General features: G+C 36.1%; 1 protein-coding gene across 2 annotated transcripts; it reads right to left on the bottom strand.

The window, feature by feature from the left end:
* Window positions 1-1,092: 1,092 nt before the first annotated feature.
* On the bottom strand, window positions 1,093-26,414 carry MXRA5 (matrix remodeling associated 5). 2 transcript variants are annotated; one of them, XM_087938376.1, is made up of 8 exons: window positions 25,820-26,414; window positions 25,077-25,214; window positions 19,993-20,208; window positions 17,427-17,556; window positions 16,482-16,872; window positions 9,878-14,533; window positions 8,359-9,259; window positions 1,093-4,678 (listed from the first exon to the last, which is right to left on the bottom strand). In XM_087938376.1, the coding sequence occupies exons 3-8, from the start codon at window positions 20,196-20,198 to the stop codon at window positions 2,770-2,772; spliced, it is 8,193 nt and encodes a 2,730-aa protein (XP_087794502.1). In that variant the 5' UTR covers window positions 20,199-20,208; window positions 25,077-25,214; window positions 25,820-26,414; the 3' UTR covers window positions 1,093-2,769. The 2 variants fall into 2 exon arrangements, with proteins under 2 accessions (XP_087794502.1, XP_087794503.1); XM_087938377.1 differs by lacking the exon at window positions 25,820-26,414 and adding an exon at window positions 25,562-25,769.
* Window positions 26,415-26,908: the final 494 nt, after the last annotated feature.

Below are 26,908 nucleotides of genomic sequence, written 5' to 3'. Positions count from 1 at the left end.
AAATCAACAGTAAACAGGTAGTTATTGTTGTAATATGCACCATTCTCCAAAATGTGGATGTATGATGAGGAACAACATATTCATGAAAAATCAGCATGAATATCTGAAGTTATGGTTGCACAAAGAATGTTGTGCAGCACATCCATGAGTATTTATTTAGCTGCAATACCAACTAGACTAATTGGAATCTGCTTCTCTAGATAGTCATGGTTGCTGCTACTTTTTCTGATTTTTGTTGCTACCTGTATTGCTCTTTCCTTTCCTTCCCCCCCCCCCCATAGGTCCAATTTAGAACTGATGAGAAGCTCTTCTTCCCATATATCTCAGCCAGTTTCTTCATCTAAGTTTTTCTTTTGAACCTGGTTCAATAACAGTAACAAGACTGAGAGTAGCACTTATCAGATCAGAATGGGAGGACAATGTAAATAGAAGTTGCACTCCACTAAAAACAAAGGTTCAAGTCAGGTAGCTTAATCAACATTGTGTACATATTTGTGTCAAAAGCATCCAATATGTAGATATAACTCTAGCAGAAAATTACACATATGCTATTCTTCTGTTTGAACCTATTTCTCTGCAAATATTCAATAGGGTAATTATGCCCTCATCTGCAATCATTTGTCTTTGGTGAGCCATCCTTTTTTAGTCCAGTGCAGCAAACTTTGGAACTAGTTTGATGGCATGTATCTAATATTGTTATATCCTATTGGTTAAATAAAAAGCTTACTAAGCACGGGAACCTTAATGGATTTAAAATGCCAATTTATCATTATATTCATCATGTGTTTTCCAAGCTCTTTCATTAGATCTCCAAGATAGGAACCCAGGTTGAACTAATTGTGCAATGCTCAAACCACTAAAGTATCTATATGTTATTGTATATAACATATACATATAACATACATATAACATATTGTTATCTTTTGGCAAATCATTTAAAAATAAGAATATCACTTTTAAATCTTTTAACATTAATTAAATAATTAAACAGTTAAGAATTAAAATGGAATGGAGTATTTTTTTATACGCCCTCATTGGATTGTTCAGCTTATCTTCACCCTAAAGTTATCAATAGAAAAGCTACTATGAAAAAAATGTGGAAAATATTTTTATTATAAAACACAGTATACTGATCTTAATATTACATACAATACAGTAAAATATCAGAGTCTTGTAAAGACCAATAATTTATATACTGAGACGCCTGTCACTGATATTCTTCTAGTCTCATAGTCTGAAAAACACACATAAACAAATATAAAATAAAAGGATGTCAACTAGGAATTCTGTTGCTGAGTTCTATTTTTACTTTTACAGTAATTATTGTTTTGCCATGCTGAAACAAAATCAGAGGGTTATTACCCAGTTATTGCTAATTGAAAGATTCAAAAGAACTGCAAAAGAGAAAGGGGGAACATTTTGAAGTTGCTGAATTCTCATCATTCCTGATTTCTGACCATGGTTCCTAGCATAGGAATCTTCAGGGCTATAGGTGAAGTCATATTTATCACAACATCATTACACAAATTGTAACACTTAAGGACAAATTGCAATATGGCTTGTATCAAAAGCCCTTGCAACCTTGGGTTACTGAGCATCATAGTTTGACTTCTAGAGAGCCATAGTTTCCTTAACCCTTGTGACAGAAGAATAGTTAGGACTAATTTTACAGCAAAGCTTGAAAACTAGATGTGGTAGGAAGAGATATAAACGAATAGCTTGCAGCCAACAATGAGAAAGAAGCAATTTTTTTCCTGTGTCAACTTTTTTTTAAAGTAATATTGCTATGGTATGTCTTAAGGTATTTGTTTGAAAACAGAATTTAAGATTATTTGTGGTTAGAATAGAGTAGAAATGGGCTATGAAAAATTGTCAACAAATGTTTCCCATTTTAGCATTGTTTGTAAATATTGCATATTTACAATACATTCTAATTTGCTTCCTGTCCAATAACATTCAAATTATGGAAAATAAATGAGAATAAATAATTTTCAAATGGACACTAAATAATTGGATTAAATTTATAAGTGAGATTTAGGCCAAAACTATTTATTACTAGATTTGCAAGATTGTTGCTGGAAAAGGTCTTCTTGTTTTTCCTTTGTAACTTACTCCATCATGGCAACTGACTTTTGAATTTCTGCACCCTACTTCACTGGCAGATAGTGACGTAATATGGGAGCAGGAAACTCAAAAACGATGCTCCCACATTCAAGGGTCAATTATATCAAGATGATGTATACTCATATTTACATATGAATATATTAATGTAAGGGAGAATATATTAATGTAAGGGAGAGAGAAAATCAGAAGAATACATAGCATGCCCTAAATCGGGTTAAGGATTAGTTTTAGGCTTTATGCATTGCACAAAAGAATTAATTACAGTGGTGATCCCCATGAAATCCCCTTTAATAGAATCCAAACAAATTTGGCTTGATTGATAAATGGATGTAGGGTCCCTCCAAATCAAATTTAAAAGCTATATTCAAACACATCCATTTTACAGTGATCCCCACTGAATTTTGATTGTATACCCCCTTGCTCTAGTGTTAAATTCCAAGGCAGTTGGTGAGAATTTCTATTAACAGCATAGAGACTGTTCTTAAGCCTTCTCTAAAATAATACCTGTCTCAATTATACTTTGTTACTTTATTAATATTAACCTGCATGATTCACCATTTGTTTTCAGCTACTTTATTTACTATCATTGTTCACTTGACAAGGATTTTAGATATCTCTATATATTCAAAGATATTTGCTAGAATTTTAGAATATGTGTATATAGGTTGCTTTGGAATCACTGCCTAGTATATTTTTAGCAGTGCATTTATAAAAGCCGGCATCCCTTTGTGTAGCTTGCTGGATGATTAGGGAGCCCTGAGGATGAAGGTATTTGTTTCCATACAGACGAGACTGAGTTCCTGTGGTTAGATGCAGTTTCTCTGGCAGTTCCCAAGTTATGTCTGCTTTAGGAATTCCAATGGCCATACAATTCAGCTTCACTGTATTCCCTGGCCTTGCATAAATGACAGGTGCTGGTTCACTTGTGATCCGGGGTGGATAGGCAATCACAATCACAGGAACATTCATAAGGGAAGAGCCATAATCCGTGGCTATCTTGCATAGGTAAGTCCCTCTATCAAACACAGAGGCCTCACGTACAATGAGGGAGCCATTCTCAAGCAGGGAGAATCGTCCAATAGCTTGGGGACTATCTAACACCATTCCATTAGGCAGAGTCCAGGCTACACGAGCTTGCTGACCAGGTTGGGTGCCACAGTGAAGCTGCAATGTCTCTCCATTGATGATGCTTACCAGGTTGTTATAATGTTTGCTGATTTCTGGTTTCACTCCCACTTTGAGGAAGACCACCCTCTCTACATAGCCCCCTGGGTTTCTGGCAGTGCAACGGTAAGTCCCAGCATCTGCTGCAGACAGAGCACTGATGTGTAGTATCCCATCTCTTTTGTGGTAAAATCTCTGCAGGTGACTGCTTTTCATCAGTTCAGTACCATTGGGAAGGATCCAGGCAGTTCTGGGTGATGGGGTCCCATGGACTGAGCAATTTAGATTGATGCTGTGACCCGCAGTGGCTGTAATCCTTTCAGTAACAGGATCCCCAAAGAAGGGTTTTTCTACCTGATCCACAACCTGAAGCTGCACAACTAGGCGGGCCTCTCCCCCTTCATTTCTGCCAATACACACCAGCTGCACAGCATCTGTGTGCCTTACCCCACGAATATCCAGTGTCCCATTGCGATGTACAGTGATTCGGTTGCCATAATAGGGGGCTGGGAGGATCACTCCTTCTGGGAAAGCCCACATGACCCGGGGAGATGGGATGCCTTCTGCATTACAGTCAATAAGTTTCCGGCTGTCTTTTACAGCCATTTCTCTGACTGAGGTGCTGGTGCTGGGGTGACCATTTATTTTAGGGGGTTGAACATTGACATGGATCCAAACAATTTTGCGGTCCTCTCCAGCACTATTGCGGGCTACACATGTATAGTTGCCACTGTCAGATCTTTGGGCTTTTTGTATGAGAAGTGTCCCATCTATGTACACTTGATATTTATCTGATAAGGTTGGAATTGGTCTATTGCTTGGGGATAACCAGAATACCTTTGGAGTAGGCTCCCCTTTTGCTTTGCATCCTACAGATACTGCATCACCATATGGGATGTTGAGAATTACATAGGTTTTATTCCTAATTGTGGCAGGTTCAGCTACTACTTTAACCCGCACTTTCATCTCATCTTTACCAATCTGGTTCTCAGCATAACAGGTGTAGTCTCCTTCTTCTCTCAGCCCTACTTCATTGAAATATAATGTTCCATTGTTGAATACCACATATCTCTTTGCTCGGCTTCCACTGTCATCTGATTGCATGAAGGTGTTAACCATACTTCCATCTGGAAGACTCCAGGAGATCTCAGGGTTTGGTAGACCTGTGGCAACACAATCGACTTTTAGATCTCCTCCATATATCACTTTGTGATTATTCTCATTCTTGTGTTCGATTTTGGCAGGTTTCATCATCACATTTACTTTGAGGACCACATAATCATCTCCAATCTTGTTGCGGGCCATACACAGGTAGTCTCCTGCATCCTTGTCAGTGACAGAGTGGATAACCAGAGTTCCATTGCCAAGTACCTTGATTCTGCTGTCCAAACTGTTTTAAAGATGAAAAAAGGAAGGAGAATATGTTTATTAAACCATCATCTGTTGAGCTATCAACAAACAAAAATAATTATGCAATAGTGGTGAATATCTGTAGCTCAGGTCTTCGAAGGTTCATTCTCCAAGCTTGATATGGAATAAGACAAGATACAGAAGAATGAAAGAAACAATGTAATCTACAAAACCATCTGTAACAATTGCAATCAATTCTACATGGGATAAACATCATGTTAATAAAAAACCAGGATCCACGAACATCAGCGGGCAGTCAAATGCCGTGATCTTAAACCCCCATTCTCTACTCACACTGACACCAAACAGCACCAATTTGATTGGAGCAACACAAAAATAATTGTTCACGCTACCACCTGCCACACTCATGAGTTCATTGAAGCCTGGCACTCTACAAACAATTCCATCAACAGACCCATTGATTTAAAACCATCCTACAAACCCCTCAAAATCAAAATCCAACCAACCCATGCAATCCCGTCCACAAGCACTCCGCTGCCCAATGACCCTCACCTGATATAACCTCCCCATTACAAGACCCATCACAAGGGTTTCACTGGTGACTCACACCTAACCCGTCACAAGATCCACCATAAGATACTCTCTTGACACACCCACACTGACCCATCATAAGACCCAGCACAATGGGACCCGATGGGACCCTCACCTGATGTGACCTCACCATCACAAGACTTACTGATCACACAAAGCCCTTATAAGCAGAAGGACAATGACACTGGCATCCCCTAAACTCTGCTGGAGATGTTACTAGCCTGGTAAGGAAATGTTCAAAAATCAACCCACAAGCTTGAAGAACAAACCTTCACCCTCAAAAATAATTATCTTCATTTTCAGGCCAACAATCCCATACTGAAACTGATTTAATTTTAATAAAAGGATGTTTTTATTTACTTCCAATTTCCCTTTTGAAGACTGTGGTTTTATTTATAAACTGAATCCTGCATGTAGACATGAAAAAAAATCTGATTTTATATGTTCTGTGGTATGTGGGTAAAAGAGAGTTAAAAATGGACTTACAGTTATTTCCATTCAATTCAAACTCCATAAGAATAAAAAAATAAAAGGAATTTAAGACATACCCAATGATCATCAATGACATTTATATTCTACCTTCATTATTTTTTAAAATAAATAACTAAAGGTGATAAACAGGACATGCCTAATGCTCCTTCCTCCTCCTATTTTTCCCACAACAATTATGTAAGGTAGGTTGGGCTGAGAGAAAGTGACTGGCCCAAAATGACCCAGTTGGCTTTCATATCTAAGGCAGGACTAGAACTCACAGTCTCCTGGTTTCTACCCTGGTGCCTTAACTACTAGACTAAGCTGGTTTTTCTTGGTCTTTCAAGGTCAAATCAAACAAGAGAGGAAAGATTACTTGGGACCAGTAAAGAGATTAGATTTCATTGAATACATGCTTGCTCCTTTCTTGTAATATTTTCATTAAATATACTATGGCAAAATATGTTAAATATTTTAATAACCCTTTTTGGCATGCCAGAAGTCTCTCAATGCATGGATTTGTTATCGGGCTTCCAGGGAACTAGAAACATGCTTAAATGGCTCAAGTATTGAGGTCACAATTTTTATCTTCTCTGTGCCTAGGCTTTGTACATTTGTTTTTCTAATATTTATCTTTTAATGTGAATTTTATTTATTTTATATTTGCTGTTTTTATATTTTTGTTTTCTTTAATTGTGAGATGGAAGGCTCAATATGATAAAGACATAAAAATAGCATTGGATCATGCTTTCAGTATTTTGTGGTAGTTATCAAGTCATAACTACCAAAGCTTTAGTGTAGAATGCAGTTTTAGGTCTCAGCCGAGTATTCTTGAGACTCAAAGCTGTGAAAATAGGGCATTTAATTATTACTCATTCATCTGTAGCTGGTATTTTAGATGATACTTTTATACTTTCTCCCCATGATTTTTTTATAATTAATTTCCTTTCTATCATTCCTAGTTTGCCATAGAGTAGCCTATTCAATATAGGTTCTGCCCCTTTCATAACACAATGGGTAATTAAAACTCATCAATCTTCCCATGCTAAAGTGTTAATCTATGTAGGAATGTGTAGATTGAGCTAGAGAATAGGGTTATCATGTCTGGGCTGACAAAAATAGCAGTAACGAATTGAACAACAGCAATAAAGTATAGAAAATTAATAACTGTTGGTTCCCTTACAGTGGCTATGCAGATTTGTGCAACGAAGATGTGATAATTTTAAAATGAACTCATATTACATAAAAGAAGAAATATATTTTCTATGCAGGGAACATTAAATTCCCTCTGCAATGTAAATTAAAAGGATTACTTATGTGAAATGATAGAGTACCACCATTTCAGTCAAATATATCATCCTCAAAAAGTATCTGAGCATTTATTATCCAAGTTTGATAGATACACACACACACACACAGAGAGAGAGAGAGAGAGAGAGAGAGTCTTGATACTTGTAATGGGGAATTTATGACATGCCTTAATATAAGGGTACCCTATCGCTATTTCTCCAATTCCTGCTAAGTGATTTTTGAGATTATTTGACTAAAGTACTAACTCACATATTAGACACTCCTTCACTAATTTTAACAGAGTATCATGTGATACTAAAGCAAAAAAACTGATCCACACTGTATCTACTGTACATCTTTAGACTATGCACATTTTACAAATATTATAAGAAACATTGCCAGACAACTGCAAAGGGGACCGTTAATCTACTCCTGCTTTGGTATTAACTTTTCAAAGGTATGCTGGAGCTTTCCTTGGCCCATCATGAAAGACTTGAGGCTAGGAAGTGAAATCTGTGACCTTTTCCATATTAAGCATATACTCCACCAGAAACTGCAGTCTGGAACAAGATATAATTCCATCATAAACTGGAATATGGAATTAGAAAGTGACCTCACTGCTGCAGTTGGAAAATGATTCTCTGCTAAGAAGTAAAGATGTCCAATTCTCCCTGTCTTACTCCCCATTCAAACATCAGAAAAGCGTAGTTTTAGCTTTATCAACTCATCCAAGATACATAAAGCATTGCAAAGGCTGAAACTGTAACCTAGTTCCTGCCTCAGTATATTTGTCTCTTAGGGTCAAGTTCAGCTATCGACTGACCTGGCTTATTTCTGAAAATGCATATATAAAATCAACTAATCCACAAAAGTTGCAATGTTACATGAAAGAGAAATACAATGGTATGAAAATTATAATACATTTGCTGATTAGTTCATATTCAGAAACTATGATATATATAGCTAGATTCTAATGCATCTTTGCATACTCAGATATAAACTAATAATTTATAATCATGGTACCTAAAACAGATGTGCAATTTTTGGGAACCTAGGACCAGATTTCAAATGGCCAATTACAAATGAGGTAATTTCAATTAATTTAAGTAATCAATATATTTATTTTCCAGAAGTTAATAGTTTGGGAGCAACTTCTGTAAGGACTTTGAAAGTCTTACCCCCATAGTTTAGGAAGCAATAGATAATCATGGATCCAAAGTCCATGCATCCCTGGCTTAATGTAGATATTACTGGAAGTAATGAAAGGATGATGTTGATTTAAAGAATCATTACCTATAAAATCAAAATACAACAAATTACAGCTAGAATACCAAAATAAATCTTTACCTCTGTAGAGAATCCACCATTCTTTTTGAAGGAAGCCTCCAGAGGATCCATGGCCAAGGATCCCCAGAGGCACTGCAATTCAGTCGCAGGGTGCTACCATAGGTTACATCTGTTCTCTGGGGTGAGCTTCCTGTGATCTTGGCATTTGTTGATTGCTTTTTGACCTGCAACTGCACAGTTCTCCTGACTGCTCCAACCATATTTGCTGCAATGCATTCATAGCTCCCACTGTCTTTGGGCAAAACATGACGTATATAAAGGGTTCCATTTGGAAAAACAAACAGATTACCATGGACAAATTGAGAGGGCCGAATCTGAGTCCCATCAAAAAGTACCCAACGGATACCAGGGGTAGGGGCTGCTTTTGCACTACAGTGAATGTTAATGCTTTGCCCCACATTGAGGGAAAAGTTTTCTTCTTTTTCTTGCTCAATAATTGGAGGCAAGGCAGCTATGTGAAGTCTCACAGCAATACTGTCAGCTCCTGCAGCATTGCTGGCTATGCATTTGTAAATTCCCCGATCTTGAAAGTTAGCGTCTTTCAGGAGCAAGGTTCGGTTCTCATATAGCATAACCCTTCCCTCCACAGTACTCACAGTTTGAAGTATTTTACGATTAGGAAAAATCCAAGAAATGTGTGGGTTTGGGATTCCAGTGGCTTGGCAATCCATAGTCACTTTTTCTCCAAAATAAACAGTCAAATCCTTAAAGCGAGAACCTAGCATGTTGGGCTGTTGGGCTATGACAGTCAACAGGACAATCATTTTATCAATGCCATGAGAGTTCTCAGCAGCACACAGATACTGTCCACGGTCCTGAAGCTGAACACTGTGAATAAAGAGTGTGCCATTTTTCAAGACGTCAAAACGTTGTATCTTTGTTTGGGCTGTCATCGTGGCTCCTAAAGTATCAGAGTAGGAAAATGAAACACAAATTGTTGTTTCAACATTTTCTAAAATGCCTAGAAATGCACTGCAATACTCCAGTAAAATCTAAGATGCAGTAAAATGTAAGTACCAAATCTAACTATTTGCTTCAATCAGTCAATAAAAAATAGTGATTTTAAATTTTAAAAGGTGTCCTTTTAAATTTTAAAGGGTGTCCTTTTTATATTAAAAAAAGCATCACACCCTATAACATATATTAGGGCATTCTTCAGATATTTTAAACCCCTGATCCTATGCTCTTAGCCAGATTGACTGGAATTAACATGTCTATGGAACCAATTTGTTGATTTAACCCATTCAATATAGTTTCAATGAATTTCACAATAAAAATGGGGATTCCTATCAAGATATAATTCTTTATTTTGCATCAATAATGCACACCAAAGTCTGCAAATATGCATGATGCAACAATCTATTTTACTGATTGAACAACTTTATAAATGTATTGCACGTCTGAAATCATCAAAAGAAACAAAAATACACGATTATGTAAAATAAGCATGTATAAAAGTTTTCAACGTGAATGATTTTATATCCCACTGCTGTTGAAATGAGAGGATTAAAAAGGTTACCTGTAGAGATTTTTGTCCAAGAAAGGAGAGGCTTGGGTTCTCCTATGGCATCACATGGGATAGCAACATCTGACTCGGCAAGAGCGGAAAGAATGGTAGACATTTTAGTGATAATTTTAGGTTTTTCTCCTTGTTGTGTTAAAGGCACAGGAGACTGAATGAAGCTTGAGTTGAAAACCTTAATTCTATCCAATTTAGGCACAAATAAGACATTTGGATTATTATAATAGATACCACTGGAAGACTGCAAGGTTGAACTCACTTGAGATTTTATTTTTGGAGTAGTGAAGGTAGGAATTATTGTCCCAGATGCTGGTACAGTATCCAAGGATATAGAAGGTACTGGGATAGTAGTGGCTTTTAAAGAAGTGCTATGCATTATCTTCTTGGTAACAGAGAGAAATGTTTTCTCAGTTGTGCTTACTGGGACTGGTAGATTAGATACCAGTGGTTTAGAGTTCACACCCAAGTGCTGAAATATCCTGGTTCTGTTGATCAGAAACGGTGTTCTAGCATTGTGCAAATATGGTATAACATGACTGATTGTTCTTCCAGGCTTATCTCTACTTTCAGGAAGAAAGTTGTTGACAAAAACTTTGGAGTGAATATTTTGTCTGATTTCATCTTGGTTGTCAGATTTGCCTAAAATAGGCATTTTAGGTTTATATAATGGAGCAGGTGTGGGGGTAGGGAAGGTCGAAGAGGTTTTTCTCTCTTGTGTGGTATAGGCTGCATATGCTGTTATCTCTGGTTTATTGGTATAATGAAGGGGCACTTGGTGAGTTATAAAATGATGAAAAAATCCTGGTGCAATGAGATATGGAGGTTTCACAGTCCCCCTCACAGGAGTGTACTTTGGAAGTGAAAAACCTGTTTTTTTTCCAGCTGATTGATTTGGAATATTTGGATTTAATGAAAAGCTGCTGTGTGGTCTGCTACTACCTTGTTTTTGTTGAGTGGTGGAAAGTTCATTCTGTCTTGAGCTATATCTGGCTCTTATACTATCAACACTGGGTATCTTCCTATCTGGATATGTTAATTTAACAGGTGTGTGATTTTCCTTTGTTGAAGAGTTATACGATAAATTAAGATTCATTGGTGTTAATGGGGGAGAAGGAGTGAGCATTGAACTGGATACAACGGAGGGATGTTTTTTTTCAGTTCTATATATTGCAATCTCATCTTCATGATTATGGATCTGGCTAGTAATTTCTTTGGAGTGTCTTGAAGTTGGTAGAATGTGTGTTTTATTTTGCCAGAGATCAAGAATTTGATTCATTTCTGTAGGTATAGAAGTATGATCAGAGACTGAACTGTAGTGAGATAGAATTACTTTTTCAACTTTATGAAAAAATGGTTCCGCTGTAGTCTTTAATAGGTAATCTGAAAAGTTCCACAATTTTTCTAAAGATGGCAGAGTTTCAGGGTGTTCTGTTTGGCTAACAGATAGATACTGTTGAGTAGCAGTCTTTGACTGAGCTACCCTTGAGTCAATAACATTTGGGGAGTCTGATGAGAAAGAGTTAGCTTTTTCTTCAAGTTCTGGAATCACTGAAGAAGTAAGACCAAAAGATGATGTTGAGCTTTCTCCTAAAATGCTTGCTGTGGGTGTATTTGTCACTTCTAATATGGGTAACTTATTTTCTGTAGCTATTCTATACTCTGGATTGTGAGATAAATGCAGCTGCTTTGGAAGTGACTTAGTCATTGAATGATATGATGATGTCACTGTTTGACTTTTCTGATCCTTTATGACACTAGAAAGAGTTAATGGTGTCTTAGGTAATAAAGTAGGAAGTTGAATATCTGAAGTTGCTGTTGCATCCTTGGATTTGTGTACAGTATTTATTAATGATGAAGAACTCAGTTTTTGTATTTCATCCTCTGGCTTCTGATACCCAGCCATAAAACCTGGCATGGATTGAGTGGTATTGTCAAGTTTAGATATTTTTGGACCAAAAGTTATCTCTTCTACATTAAAAACTGTAGGAGGAATTGGTTTTGGTCTTTTGAATCTATTTGTTCTCCGTCTCCCATATGGTCTTCTTCGTGAATGCTTACTGATCACTGGTTCAGGTGTACTTATTTTTCTTTCATATGCTGTTATTATGGTTGCTGTTGTTGGTTTGTTAGTAGTAGCAGCTATCAGCATCCATTCATTCTTTTTCAGTGGATGAATAGTTCTTTCTGTAGTAGAAGATTTTGGTTTTTCAAGATTTACATTTGTTAATATTAGATTTTTAGAATCTGTAAATGGATTAAAAGGAATTACTTGTTCAATGTTGTCATATTTGTTAGTCATTTGAGCAGCAGATGTAACAATGGTAGCTGAGTTGTTGATTTCAGCATGTGTAAAAGTTATTGTGACATTACTTACATTACTCATAGATTTAGCTTGTAAATATTGTTTGCTAGTTTTAATCTTATGGCTTTTGGTAAGGATAGGATCTTTGACTGGAATTTCTGAATATGGATTAGGTGTGGCTTTCTCTCTATTGCTGACTATCATTAAAGTGCTCTGGGTATAAGGTACAATTTTTTTTGAGATCATATTTATTTCTCCATTAAAAATTTCTGTCCTTTTTGGTTCTACTTTTGATTGGTCTATGTTTGAATTGCTATGATCCCAAGGTTGTGTCTGTATAGTCGGAGAGAACTGGATTTCCTGTGCTACAGAAGTTTCCGTGTGGAATGGAACTTCTGGCATTTTTGAGAATTTATGTTCCACACGCACTGCTGAAGAAAGTATTTGGTCTTGATTATAATTCTGCATGCTGATGACAGAGGGAATGGTGACTGAAAATAATTCTGCTTCATCCAAATGGGAAGTATCTGCTGAAGATTCTTCTCCATTGATTTCCACAGCACTCCTTGGTGGAAGACTGGAGATAGGTAGATGACTTCTTGTGGTCCATTGTGTAAAAGGAATCTCAGATGTGGTACTTAGAAGAGGAACATAAGTGGTTGTAAGTGTGGGAAGACTTTTTCTTCGCACTTTTGCCAAAATATTAGCCCAGTGCTGTGGATTAATTTGTTTGTTTGTCATATGAATTCTCCTCCTGGATTCAAATACTCTTCGACCCTCAGCAACATTAATCTCTTCAGTCCTATCAATGCCTTTCCATAATTTCATTTTACGTTTCCCTTTTTTATTTGGCCTTACCTGAACCTGAAAAATGTCATCGCTCTTCTGTTTAAGTGATTGTTCATAGTTTTTGAGATGAAATTTCTTGCTTGGTATAATGTAAATCTCTTTATCACCTGATCCCTCATCATCTCCAATGACCTGCTCCCTTACTGAGGTTCCTGAACCCGGTTGCTTTTTAAATTTTATCCTTTTAGAAGACCTGTCAGAAACCATCCTATTTACTGTTACTTTAACAACAACTTCATCTGATCCTTGTTGATTGATGGCCACGCATCTGTAGTAACCACTGTCACCTACATGACTGTATGGAACTAACAAGGTACCATTTTGTAGCAAATATCCACTAGAGGAGTTTGACAAATCATTAATCATTTGGCCGTTTGGAAGTATCCAGCTTAAATGAGCATCTGGTATAGCCACTGCACTACAGGGCAACAGGATGGAATCCCCCACATTTTTTTCAATTTTTGTTAGTTCAGACTCAACTTGCTGAATAGCTGTGGGTTGCACTAGAACTCTGTAGGCTACTGTGTCTACATCATCTCTCACTTGGGCAACACAGTGATATATCCCTGAATCAGCATAGGCCACTGACCTGATGATTAACTGGCCACTACTGAGAACAGAAAATCTTTTGCTTTCCATTTTGAATGGAGCTTTCAATTTTGTCCCATCTGGGAGAATCCACCTGATAGAAGGACTTTCTGATGCTTTGACATTACAGCTTAGCTGAGCATTTGAACCTTCTACTACACTTTGAGCAGCTCTTGTATGCTGGTCTTTCTCTATCATAACCCAGCTGCTTTTCTGTGGCTTGTTTTCATGAGGTTGAATAGTTTGAGAAACCTGGGAAGAAAAAGAGAGGACTACCATTTCTCCTGTGCTCTGGTGTCTGTTTAATTGGATGTGTACGAATGGCTGCATCACCCAGGCAGGCTCAGCAAAGATTCTGCCTTTCACACCTGTGTAATAGGGAGCATCATCATAATCAGAACCTTGCCTATAGTGATAGCTTAATTTAGGTTCACGAGTGAGCACATATTCTCTTTTAAGTTTGACAGGCGTTTCACTGTAATATGCAATAAGCTTCCACAACTTCTCATAGTTTTCTCGGTTCATATAGCATTCCATATCCAGAGAAATAGTATCATTGACCACAATTTCATAAGGAGAGATCTGATTCCACTGGATTTTGGTAGAGTCTGTTGGTTTTTTAATTTCACATTTGAGGTCCACTGAGTTTTTGTGTTCATCAGTCAAGTTCAGAGTAATATTCCATGGAGGCCACTGAAATTCTTCTATTAGTAACTCAGAGATGTCATCTTCTTTTTCTTCATCATTTTCCTTGATGTTGATGCTCTGTTTTAAAGGAGACTGTATGATTGGCGTTTTGCAGGAAATATCTTTCATATTTAGAATATCTTGCTTTTGGAATTGTTTAGGAAAAGTACATTTGGGACAAAGCTGACCATTCTCATAGGCTTTATCTTTTTTACACTTTAGGATACCTGAAAGACAAAAAGAAAAGGCATTTTGAATTCACAGGACTTTTGTTTGGCTTTCTCTGCTGCTCCATGTTTTAAATTATACTCTGAATTTAATTTGATTATTCTTTTTAATTGGTCTGAACTTATTTTAATTATTTTTCATCTAGTTTGTTCATGTTTTTTCAAGATAATGTTTATGCTATCTAAATTAGATAATGTACTAAATTGAATTAAATGCTATCTAAATTAGATAATGTACATTTTTATAAATGTGTCATTTTATATTTATTCACTTATTTTCATAGTACCCAATAGAGCTCATTGGTTCATAAATAAGTTTATGTAATAAAATAAATCTAATTACATGTAATGTTATCACTATTATGCATTTTTATAGAAATACAGATACAATCAGACAATACTTAATTGAAAATATTATAAAGCTTTCTGTAAAATTTGAAATACCTTCATTTCTCTTGGGTTTTATCCTATGTTTCCTTATTCCCATTTGTAGCTATAATAAATGTATTGTAGACATTTACCTATATAACTGAGATCTCAGAAGGATCTTTTCTTGAGTTCTACTAGTCATCCCATAATCCCTTTAAGTTATTAATGGTGACTTTTAATGAGACTAATCTAGCAGGCATCCAAACATCCTTTGCTCTTTGTAACATCTGGCATATACTGGTTCCAAAACTGTTCAATGAAATGGATAATTTCTTCTAGTATTCCTGAAAAGTAGTCAAGGCAGATTACTACAGTGACCTCTTCAACAGTGGTGTTTGTACCATGCCATTCCCAGAAGTTTCTCCTAGTGTCATGTTATCAACATTACAGTACCATGCAAATATTTCCTATTTTTTAAAAAAAGCAGAGCATACTTTAAAGAAGTGAAACACTTTTTTGTTTGTGTCAGAAACACTTACAAATTATACATATAATATTCAATACTGAGCAAAAAAAATAGGTATAAAGTAGATCATAGAAATATAACACATGTAAAAAGTACGTAGAATGAATAGGATTAAAACCAAATGACATTCGTCTGGTATCAGGTCACGTATACAGCATCTTCTTTGACCAGCATGATTAATCATTATTTTGCTGGTATGGAATTTTTTGCATTTTTTAAAATATTACATTCTTATTGTTGTTGTTGTCATTATTGTTGCTGCTGCTGGTTTTAATTTGTTTTATTATATTAATTACTTATGTATAGTTATGATGAAAATGCTCCCTAAGAAACCACGGATATGGGGCACTAAAATTTTATTTTTAATAGATAGATAAACTCATAATTATTCAGACTATTCCGCAATATTGGTATCTGACACAGCAAAGCCAAATAAAGTTATTTTTGTTGTTTCTTATATCACTTGGAAATCTCAGCTCATAAATGCAAAACTTCCCTTGCAACCCCAGAGAGAATTTTGTGAACAATTTTTAGTGGTTAAAAGACTCCTCTAATACCTACTTAAATGGTTACATTATGGGAAAGTTAAGTTTGTTCCATCCAACCTAATATTGTACAATATCAGAAATATATTAAGTGTGAAGATTCCCTGTTTTGCCTTCTTGACTGTAAATTGAACAATATGTTACTAATTTTGAGAAGAAATTCCATTGCCACTTGAAGTGTATTCATCTTAGTATTTTTATTCTTCATGTATTGGAGAGAAGTGGTTTTCATTTTTGTTCATTGAATAGCATGGTGAATTGTCAAAATTTTGATGGCATGGTGAATTGTGAAAATTATATTCTTTCTGATTTATCCTGTAATCTGTATTTAAAACATGGTATGTTTTAAATACAGATTACAGGATAAATCAGAAAGGCTGGATTTATACAATATATTACATGAAAACACCTCAAGAGAATTTAATATAGATTGTTATCAATTTATGACCAGAATCGTAATCAAAATATTGATTGCTCATTAAGTGATGTGTTACAAAGATTCTCTTACCTGCAGATTTCTCAGTCCATTCAAGGAACCATTTCAGCCTGCAGTCACAAGACCAGGGATTCCCATGAAGATAAATATTCTCTAGAAGAGACATCCTTTCAAAAATGCCCTTAGGCAATGTTCTAATGGCATTTTCAGATAAATAAAGATGCTTTATTGTTGACATCCTGAAGTAATCAAGAACTAAGAATGTTGAAAATGTGTTTGGATGAAGCTGCTGAAGCAGATTTCCTTCCAAGTGGAGAAGTTTGAGGGAAATTAATCCATTGAAAGCATTTGGATGGATGAATTCAATTCGGTTGTGGTCCAGGTGCAATCTCATCAAGTTGAAAAGCCCTTGGAGGGTTTGGCCAGTTATAACCTGCAGTTTGTTATAGCTTATTTTGAATACCTAAATGGACAAATAAATTAATGTTACTATCGTTATTGATATTTGAATTTTACAGAAAAAACATGTTTTTATAGAGAAAACAAATCTGTGCCCCTTCAGACTTAGCTAAATTACAATTCTCAATTTTTCATCAGTGGTACAGGATAACTTAATGTCTTAATCTAGAGAATCAGAATTAAGGGAATTTGAGTTAGATACATAAAAATTTATCCACAGGAAATTAAGTGTAAGACCTTATTCTATTATGCCATGTAAAATCTTAATAAGATGATTCAAGAATTTCTAGCTATAAAAAAATTAAAATGAGTTAGGGTTATTGTACAATGTTTAAAATCAGTTGTATATTTATTGAAGTTTCATAAATCACTAGTATGTATGAGCAGGCACTTCTATTTATAATATCTTATAGACAAAGATGGATTTTCTAATAACAAAATCACTGATCTCTCTATAGGCAGATTTTGGGTGCCTACTGGAAGACACTTTAGTTCACCAATGCTTAGGAAATAGGCTCTAATTGTTGTTATTTATTTAGTAAATATTTCTGGGTTTACCTGTAATGATGACAGATCTTTTAAAGCACCATTAGGTATATTTTGGATATCATTGCCATGAAGCATCAGCAGTTCAAGCTTTGAAAGTCCCGCAAATGAGTTTTCAGATACAGTTTGAATGCTGTTGAACCTGGATTAAAAAAAGAAATGGAGTTTTATTTCATTATTCACCATTATTCTTTAACGAAAAGGTTTGTCATTATGAGTAACTTTGGTTTATCCATAAATTATAAAGTTAACAAACCATTTTAACAGTATTATTGTACCTACAACTGACATTTTAAAAATTGCTTTTAAATATCTTCTTTCCTTCCTTCCTTTTCTTTTTCATAAATTATAAATAAATTCCACTTGGAATTTAAATTCATGAAAAATGCCAATCAGAATAGCATTCTCTGATAACATTCTCCTTAAATGAATAAAAAAAGTATGTAGATAACATTTAAAAATGGACACCTGCAAAATAAGTTCTGGAAGCAGAAAACCAAAACTAGTACCTGAATTGTTAAGATTTACAGTAACTGGTAATATAAATCTGGTAGAATCAGTGCCAAGAACAGATTAACATAAACATCTGTATTTTACAAGAACTTCATTATATTATTGCAGCCAGCTTTTGAAATGTTAAAAGAACATAGCATAGTTTCTAATTAAATAAAATCCACTTTCAATTGTTCAAAAGGCCAATTATATTTTTATGTTCTACATTTTCCCAAATATTAACAGCAGCACCAAAAATCAAAGATATACACAAAAGATACACCAAAAAATCACAGATAATTTTTGGCCCACAGCCTAATTCAAAATTGCTTTTTAATAATATAATATTAAATTATATTAATGGGTTTATTTATTTATTATATAATAAATTATTGAAACCTTAAAGTTTAGCAACTAAAATGCTACGTTAAATGAGTTTTAATTTTCAAAGCATCACCCAGATCAACAAATGCTCTTCTATTTTGAAAGCGACTCGCGTTGTATTTGGTTGTTGTGATAGGAAAAACAGATGTCTGGATTAAAGGAAATAAGGATTTTAGGGATTGTACATCAGGTATTCCTCTACCTAGCATTTAGTTTGTCCTATGTCAGCAAAAGCTGCATCTGTGCTTGGCAAGGGAGAAAGTAGATATATTTGCTCCAGCTGCTGATATGACCTCTTTCTTCTCAAACTGCTGGAAAATATCAGTACTGACAATATGCAGATTACATGCTATCATCAGGTAACTGGAAGCAAAAATGAAGGATCTGCACAGTATATATTTCATTTATTTCAAACAGCATCTGTCAAACATCATTCAAGCTATAGACTTCTTTCTCACTTTGAGGTACTTAGAAGATAGAATGCACTATGAAACTAAAATCAAAAGAATAAGAAAAAAGAATGATCTAATCTTATTCTAATGTTTCAATCAGCTTTAAATTAAAATATGAAAATGTTTTCAATACATTAGTAATATTTTTTCCTAGAACATGACATAGTGGGCATAATGGCAATAAAGGAATATATATATAATTCTGTGTTTTGAGGCTATTGTTACAATATGGCAATATGAAAATACAACTCCTAGAACATCTCCTTTATGGTCATGCTGTCTGGTCATTCTGACTGCAATATCTGAATTAGAGAATTCACCACCCCTACAATATTACATAAGCTAGGGTAAGGTCAGAATCCAAATAAAAGCAAAATATATTAACCAGTTGCAGAATTTTATGTGCAAAATGTGTGCTGTTGAAATAAAGCTCTTCATGATTTAGGAAAAAATACAAGGGGGGCAAGAAGACAGATTTATTTATGTATTTATTGCCTTTATTATTTTTATAAATAAGTCAAGGTGGTAAATAAACTACTTCCTAGTATGACTTCCTCCTTTTATTTCTCCCAAAGCAACCGTGGGAGATGGATTGGACTGAGAGAGACTGACTGGCCCAAAGTCATCCAGTTGGCTTTTATGCCTAAGGCAGGACTAGAATTCAGTCTCCTGGTTTCTAGCATAATGGCTAAATCATTAAACTAAAAAGATAGGGGTAGAAAAGATGAAAACAGTACCAATAGCAGGTATGATTTATTCATTGATTTGTATCATGCTTTCATTATTTTTACAAATAACTGAAGACAGCAAACATATCCAACATACCCTCTTCCTCCAAATTTCCTGACAATAACAACCCTAAGAGGTGAGTTAGGCTGAGAGAGAATAACCCAAATCACCCATCTGGCTTTCATGGTTAAGGTGGGATTTGAACTCATGGTCTCCTACTTTCTAGTCTGCTGTCTTAACCACTGGACCAAACTGGCTCTTATTTGATTCACCTGATATAGGTGAAACAAATTTAGTGAGAAATTGATGGGGATGGAGAACATCTCACATGTAATAAAAATTTTGAATTATAACAGTTAATTAAAGGATTTACAACAGTCATTAATCTCTTTATAAAAAGTATTGTTTCAGTTTGCAGTTTATTTCCTTGACAATGAACAATACTTAGATAACATGTAGGATTAATTTCACAGAATTGTATTCAAGAATATAAAACTCCATAGAAAAATTATTATACAAACCCCAAATTAATTCGTTCCACATGCTTAGAAATTTTCGATGGCACGGCTCCTAAGGACCGAAATGTGCAGTGAACTTCACTGGGAACATAGCAGGCGCATGGCTGAGGACATGCCAGGATGACTTCTGAAATCCCCAGGCAGAGAATCAGCACCATGGATAGTGTCCCCAAATTAGGTTGCCTTTGCATCTTCCTAAAATTCTTCATTTTGCTCACCCTTAATTCATTTGTGAAAAAAAATCATTATTAGATAGGTACAACACAGATACAGCAATCAAGGTCTCCAAATTGAAGCATTTGTTAATAGGTTTAGTGCTTTAGAATGCTTTGCAAATTAGAATAAATGACAAGAAAGCTAGTCTAACACAAGCTTTTAATATTAAGCATCAAAACTGACATTTCTGAGAGTACAATAAGTTTCATTTTAAGCACTGTGTTCCCAGTATTGAATACAACATGTGAACAACAGAAGTAGGCCCTGGAAAGTTATTTGATGTTGGGGGTGTCTCTTCTATGTGCTAACCCTCAAAAGAGACTGAATCCCCAACCCCAGATGTTACCACATTAGTCAACAACAGGAAATAAAGGATCCCTGATTTATTTCCATAATTAAGAATATAATATTACTCTATAGAGTAGAATTGTCCCCAGGATAGGATAGGCCCAGCATAAACTCTGTAGACAATAGAAAAGTCATTAAAATCTGACCTTACTAGGAAGCTTATTGGGAGGTGAGTGCCTAGATTTGGGTTCTCTATCCAATAAATGGGATTTAATCTTTTGCATGCATTTTGCTTAGCATTGTATTATATTATTACAATTTTGCTGATTTTTATATTTTACTATGGGATATATGAAGTTGCTAAATTGCAGTTGTTATTGGATTGGGTCATATGACATTTAGAGTTTGTTTTATGGGTGAAGTGAAACATTAGTTGAGAACCAACCAAATAAATAAATTACTGTAATGCAATGCCACAAGGTCTATAAATGCAAGATCAGGATTCACTATTATTCTTAGCAATTAACACAATTTTGAGATCACACATATTTTTTTTTAAAAAAAGCAAAACTAACCTTATTCTGTATTAACTATGTCCAGTATAAGTCAACATTTTTAAAGTGTCAAAAAAAAGTGTTGCAGAAAAATGCATAAATGTCGGATGTTCTGATAATTTATCTCTCAATTTCCTATCTGAAAACTTTTTTTCCTATAAGAAAAATTACTTACTTAAAGCTGATGTAAATTATACAAGCTCTCACTTTGTTTCTATTTACCAACAAATTTTACATGGATTTTTCTGATTTTCTGCTTGTTGTACTCAATTTTTTTTCTTGAGTATCTTTTTACCCTTTTAACCAAGATCTGCATTGCCATGCCTAACCCAGTATGCCACCATTATACTGCAGGGGATATTATGAGAAGCAGCGGAGAAACCATATTCTTGGGTCAAATGGTGTCACAAATTTACCAAGTACAGCCAATATTATAATCCTTCCTGCTAATCATACAAACCACTTCCTATTCATAATAGTTCATAGCTGAACCATTAGTCTTCAAAAGTTCTGTATACATTTAAATCTGCAAGCAAAAAAGTACCTTTCCTATCAGCATCATATGCAAGCCATTACAACTGAAAAGTTTCATCAGCTTAGTAAACTTCTGAAATATTTGTGGTTAGAGTGCCCCCTCAAATATTTGTGGACAAGAATACCCTTCTTAAAAAGAAAAACAAAAAACAAAACCAAAAAACTCTGGTATGTCTATCAAAGTTCTATTTAACAAGGTATTTTTCATAAAACTGGTCATATTTAGATATGTTGCCTTTCTTTTCTTTTGAGAACTAATCTACATCACCTACTCTTCCTATAATTCCTGTTTAGAGCAAAACAGAATTTGTAACATCCGAAGATACTATTTAAAATCTCAGACTCAAACTTCTAAGTTAAAATGTTGCACAGTGCAGTGAGATTTCTCTCTTCTTTTTCTGAAAATAATCCGAATAGCAATGGAACATGTACTCTATACTTTGGCATTATCTTTCTTCCTCATCACTCTCTTGAGGGTCAGCAAATACATACCAACCAGAAAACAACAGCTTTAGGGTGTTTTTTAGGGTCTAAAAAAAGAGAATAAAATATGCAGGTTTTACTTAAACTATGAAGTCACCCTTAATAGCTTAAATAGAAAACTTTATCCTATTCTGTTTACTAGATCAAAGTATAGATACTTGTACTTGTAGATATTCCATAACACACATATGCATACACACCTTTGCTCTTAAAATATTTATGATTATAGTGGGAAACAAATGGGATAAATAGATAAATGAATTAATTGATGGCATATATTCTTTTGCACTGCAGTGTTTATTTTTCTTTAAATAAAAATATAACAGCATTTTATCAACAGCTGATCTCCTGGAATGAATAAAGTCTAAGAGTTATGATAAATAAGGTATTTTTAGAATTTATATTTATATTTGCATCTTCATGGGGCAAACCCATCTGATATAAATCTCTATATAAAAGCTAATGAAAACATTTCTTCATATTGTGCTATTAATCTTCATTTTTCTTACACATAATTCAGAAATTGCAACATCAAACTGCACTCATTATAGGTTCCATACTATTGGCAAAGATTTTGATACCCACACATTACATCAAATAGCTTGGTTCAGACATGATGTGAAACCAGTTTTGTGCTACATATGTAAATGAGTTTGGAATGTGCCTTAGGCCTATGTAGCTTCTTCTCATCCTCTCTTCCCATTTTATAGTCGGCTTAATTAGTTACTACTTGGTTTCATTGTGGCATGGAACACAAACACAATCCATATTTTACTGTTTTATGTTTAATAGAAAATTATGGTTTATCATATTCCAAGAAGAAGCTATATGCACAAGTGGAGAACTAGAATGGAGGAATCCCTGTGTGTGTTTAAGGCTCATTTTAAATTCTTCATGTCTCACTAAGCCATGGCAGAGTGCCAAGTCTGCATCAAACTAGCACTTTTCAGTGGAGAGAGATCACACGTTTACTGATGATGAGCAAAGATATTCTGCTGGAAACTTGGCCATGGGCCAGTACTGGTGGGAAGGCAAGAAAAACATTTATTTGAATGTTTTAAATAGAGACAGACCTCCAATTACCAAAAGCCTACAAGAATTATTGTATTTCTTTAATTGGGACTAAAGTCTCACTAGATTAATAACCATGTATGGAAGAATACACCACTAAATGTACTCCAGCTTTTTCTGAAATGCCTAATCATGCATCAACTACTCTAATCCCCAGCTAAAATGAGCAAAGTCTATGCTGATGGAGACTATTATAGCACTTGAAATCCAACACATATGAGAGTCACCAAGTTGGGACAGAGTACTCTGGGTCATTCAACTTCTTTTTGACACAGAAAAGGAAATCCAACTCAAGTAGACTTTCTGAAAACAGACCCCCAACACCCTGCTGATAGTTCTACTATCAAATTAGTGTTACAGTCTAGACAGTTATCCCAACATGGAACTGAAAGCTAACATCCTGTAATTTAGATTTAGTATAGCCTTCTACGTATGTTTTCTTTTCTTCAACTTAAATATACAGTAATATACACTTTTGGCACATATTTTTGTAGTTAACTCATATGACATGATTTATTATTTTGTATGGTTTTCACATCTAATTCTGACAAACAGGTATTCCATGCTACTCTCGTATATCTTTGTATCTCTCTCTCTCCCTGTCTCTCTCCCTCTCTCTCTCTCCCTCCTTTCCTCCCTCCCCCCTCTCTCACACACACACACACACACACGTGTGTGTGATTGCTTATTCCAAGATCTTGATAGAATTATGGAAGAGCATTTTAAACAAGCCCTCCAGGTTAATAAAGAATTATTGATAAGCACTCTATGGTTTTCCAGCCAGCACTGATTCTACCTGATGGACTACTTGCCTAAAGGTATTCAATCAGTTTGCTCTGGCTAATCATTGATTAATGTGCAATGAGCCCTGGGCAGATATCCAGTGAGATTCATACATGCCCATAAAATTCAATGAATGTTTAAATTATTCTTGTTTCTCAACAGAATAGGTTTGTGCATGAACTTTGGAGGAAAGGAAGACATCCATAGAAAGGATTCTAAACACCTTGAAAAAAGGGCACAATTATAAATAAAATGATAGACATGATCCCAAAATAATTGCTTCAAGCTGTGACAATATTTATATAGATTGATATGGGCTTTAGAGAAGCAGATAGAGTTGAGTCTGAATTATATACTGAGTTAAATGGTAAAGTTTGATTCCATTCTACTAATATTAACAAAATGCAGTGATTGAAGTGTTGGAAACTAGGTTGAAATATCCCTATATTCATATTTTTACTCGACTTGCAATTCACTGGGCTATTTTAGGTCTATTACCACTTTCAGCCTATCTCTCAGTATTTCTTGTGAGGATACAAATGGAGAAATGGATGAGGAATGTTACTTTGCCACTATGAAATTTTGAAAGCTACACATCTTAAAAGTAAATAATAATGTAACCAAAAAGTGGAAAAGAATAATTGTAAAAAGAGAGCAATATTTACCAAGCTAGCGATTTAACCGATATGATGAACATCAGGAAGTACTTCTTTAAAATGTATTATATGGTATTTTTTGCTAATTTACATAAGTATTCAGCATTATTTTATATCATTTTACAATTCCAAGGTACAGCCATTATCAAAGCAAATTATTTAATAATCTGCCTGAAGTACATTATTAGATACAGCTCCCATTCTGAGATATTTTGCTCATGCTTAAACACTTATTGTTTTCCAAACCTGAAGAAAAATATATACATAAGATTAAGACATTCCCCTCCTCTTCTGGTTTTTAAATAAAATTCAACTTGACTTCTGAATATTCATACTGTAGCACAGTGCCCCCTAGGGACTATTTAAAGCACTACCTACCTATGCTCAGAATGCCCTAAGTGTTATGTAGGTCCCAAGGGCGGATTATGCGATAGTAGTGTTTGGTCAGTGATGGTGGAGGATGCTGGCTGAGAATCTGATCATGGTAAAGTCAAGCACTAACCTTTTGTTCAGCAGAGATCCAGCTAGGGTCAAACTTTGCAGACCATTCTGTGAAATTCTAGCATGCAGAATGGATCTCTCTTGTTTAAGGGAGGATCAGATCCACGAATTTATCCCCAAAGTAGCCTCAGATTTCCTTCTGAGAAAGAAAAGGAGAGAAAGAGTAGGCGGTGAGAGAAAGGATGAAGGCTTCACCAGCTCCACTAGGGTCAGCAACAGAGGAATGTGACAGAAGTATAGGATTAAGTAACACTGGAGTTGCTTGTGCATATAACACTGTGAATATCTTTTAAGAACACATGCTTCCCATTAGAAAAGAATGCCCTTAATTTTCTGAGTCATTACAATTATATATTCAAAGAAACTGACAGACTATTGGGGGCGGGGGGGGGAGATTAACGTCCTTTCCTAATGAATTTCTATTTCATTCCAGCTCCCAAATATATCTAAAGTGAAGGTTGTGAGGAGAAAAAAAAAAACACATACCCGCACACAAAACAGATCTCAAACTTTCCATTCACGCAGTTAGGAAAACGGAACCCGCAATTCATTTTTTTCGTTTGCTAAAATACACGCGCGCGCATATTCACACAATTAAAACAAAAAAACAAAAAACCAGCAAACGGCAGGAGCCTAGTGGTCCAACGCCGTCCAGGCGGCGGGAAGAAGGGAACAGACGACCTCCTGCAGCAGCCCGGCGGAAAACCCCTGAGGAGCGGAATAACTGCTTTAGCCGGGCGTTACCTCAGCTCTGCTCCGGCAGGTCAGACGCTTTCGCCCGCGTAGCCCATCCTTTTCTTCGCCAGGGACTGTTTGCCGGCGGAGCAGCCGCTGCCGTTCGCCTCCGCTCTTTTGGCTCGGTTCTTTCTCGGCTCAGTCCCCCGAGAAAGTTGCAGACGTTCACATCCCACCTTCAAAGCGCCTGACTTGGAGCCAAGCTTAGCAACTCTGCCGGCTGGGATAATACCTCAGCAACCCCGCTCAAGGAAATTCATCGCTCCCGCACTGGCGATAACAAACGTGGAGAAACTGAGGGAGGAAAAAAATAAATCAATCAATAAATCAAGGAGTAACGTTGCTCAGCGATCTCTCCGGGGACTCTTTGCTCCCCGTACCCCTTTCAATCCGGGATTGTTCGTGTGAAAAGCCGAGGGAAAGCGGACGCATTGGCGGAAGAGCCTCCGTTCATTGAATATCGCTTGACTTTTTTCTTCCTCTTCCCCCCTAGGAAACGTTGGCCAGACAAGTTTGCCGGCCAGCCCAAGTGGGACAAGAGGTAGACTCAGGCAATTGCCCCGCGCAAGGCATGTCCCGCGCTTCCTCTCCGCCCCCCCGCCCCCGTTTCTTGTGTGGAGCTTTTGAAGCGGGCGGGAGCAGAGCTTCTCCAGTCCTTTCCTAGTGGGCGGCTCTTGGAAGAAGGAGAACTCCAGCGAACGGTAAAATAAAGAAAGCAGCTGGAGCTGGTGGAGCTCCGGCTGGTGCGTGGCCGCTTTCCTTTTCTCTCGTTTGGGCGAGATCCATCCCCCCACGCAGTGTGAGGGGTGGACTGTAACCATAATGTGTTCAGTCCCATGCAGTGAGACGCGACGGACTTTTACAACATGATGCGCCCTGGCTCTTGCACCAAGTGTATGGCTGCACACGGTGCTGAGATGCTAGAGAATCTTTAGCCCAAGTGAGCGCCTGTAGTGCCTGGCATACTAATACTACTCCACCCTCTACCAAAGGTTAAAATTTGGGGTCGGAAAAAAGACTCCTGTTTAGGACGGGTTAAGAACTCTCACCCATAATGAGGGAAAATCTTTTTCCTGGAAGGTACTCCCAAGTACCTGG

The sequence above is a fragment of the Pseudonaja textilis genome, chromosome 8 (assembly GCF_049901715.1).
Source record: "Pseudonaja textilis isolate UNSWEBS1 chromosome 8, rPseTex1.2, whole genome shotgun sequence".
Classification (NCBI taxonomy): domain Eukaryota; kingdom Metazoa; phylum Chordata; class Lepidosauria; order Squamata; family Elapidae; genus Pseudonaja; species Pseudonaja textilis.
This window is presented reverse-complemented; position numbering and strand designations above follow the sequence as displayed.

Excerpts from the sequence above, each read along its gene's own strand:
- MXRA5 (XM_087938376.1), bottom strand. The coding sequence starts at position 20,198 with ATGAAGAATTTTAGGAAGATGCAAAGGCAACCTAATTTGGGGACACTA. Across the intron at positions 16,873-17,426 it reads AAGATCTGTCATCATTACAG|GTATTCAAAATAAGCTATAA; the intron begins GTAAACCCAGAA and ends TTGTCCATTTAG. Across the intron at positions 9,260-9,877 it reads TTGGACAAAAATCTCTACAG|GAGCCACGATGACAGCCCAA; the intron begins GTAACCTTTTTA and ends CTGATACTTTAG.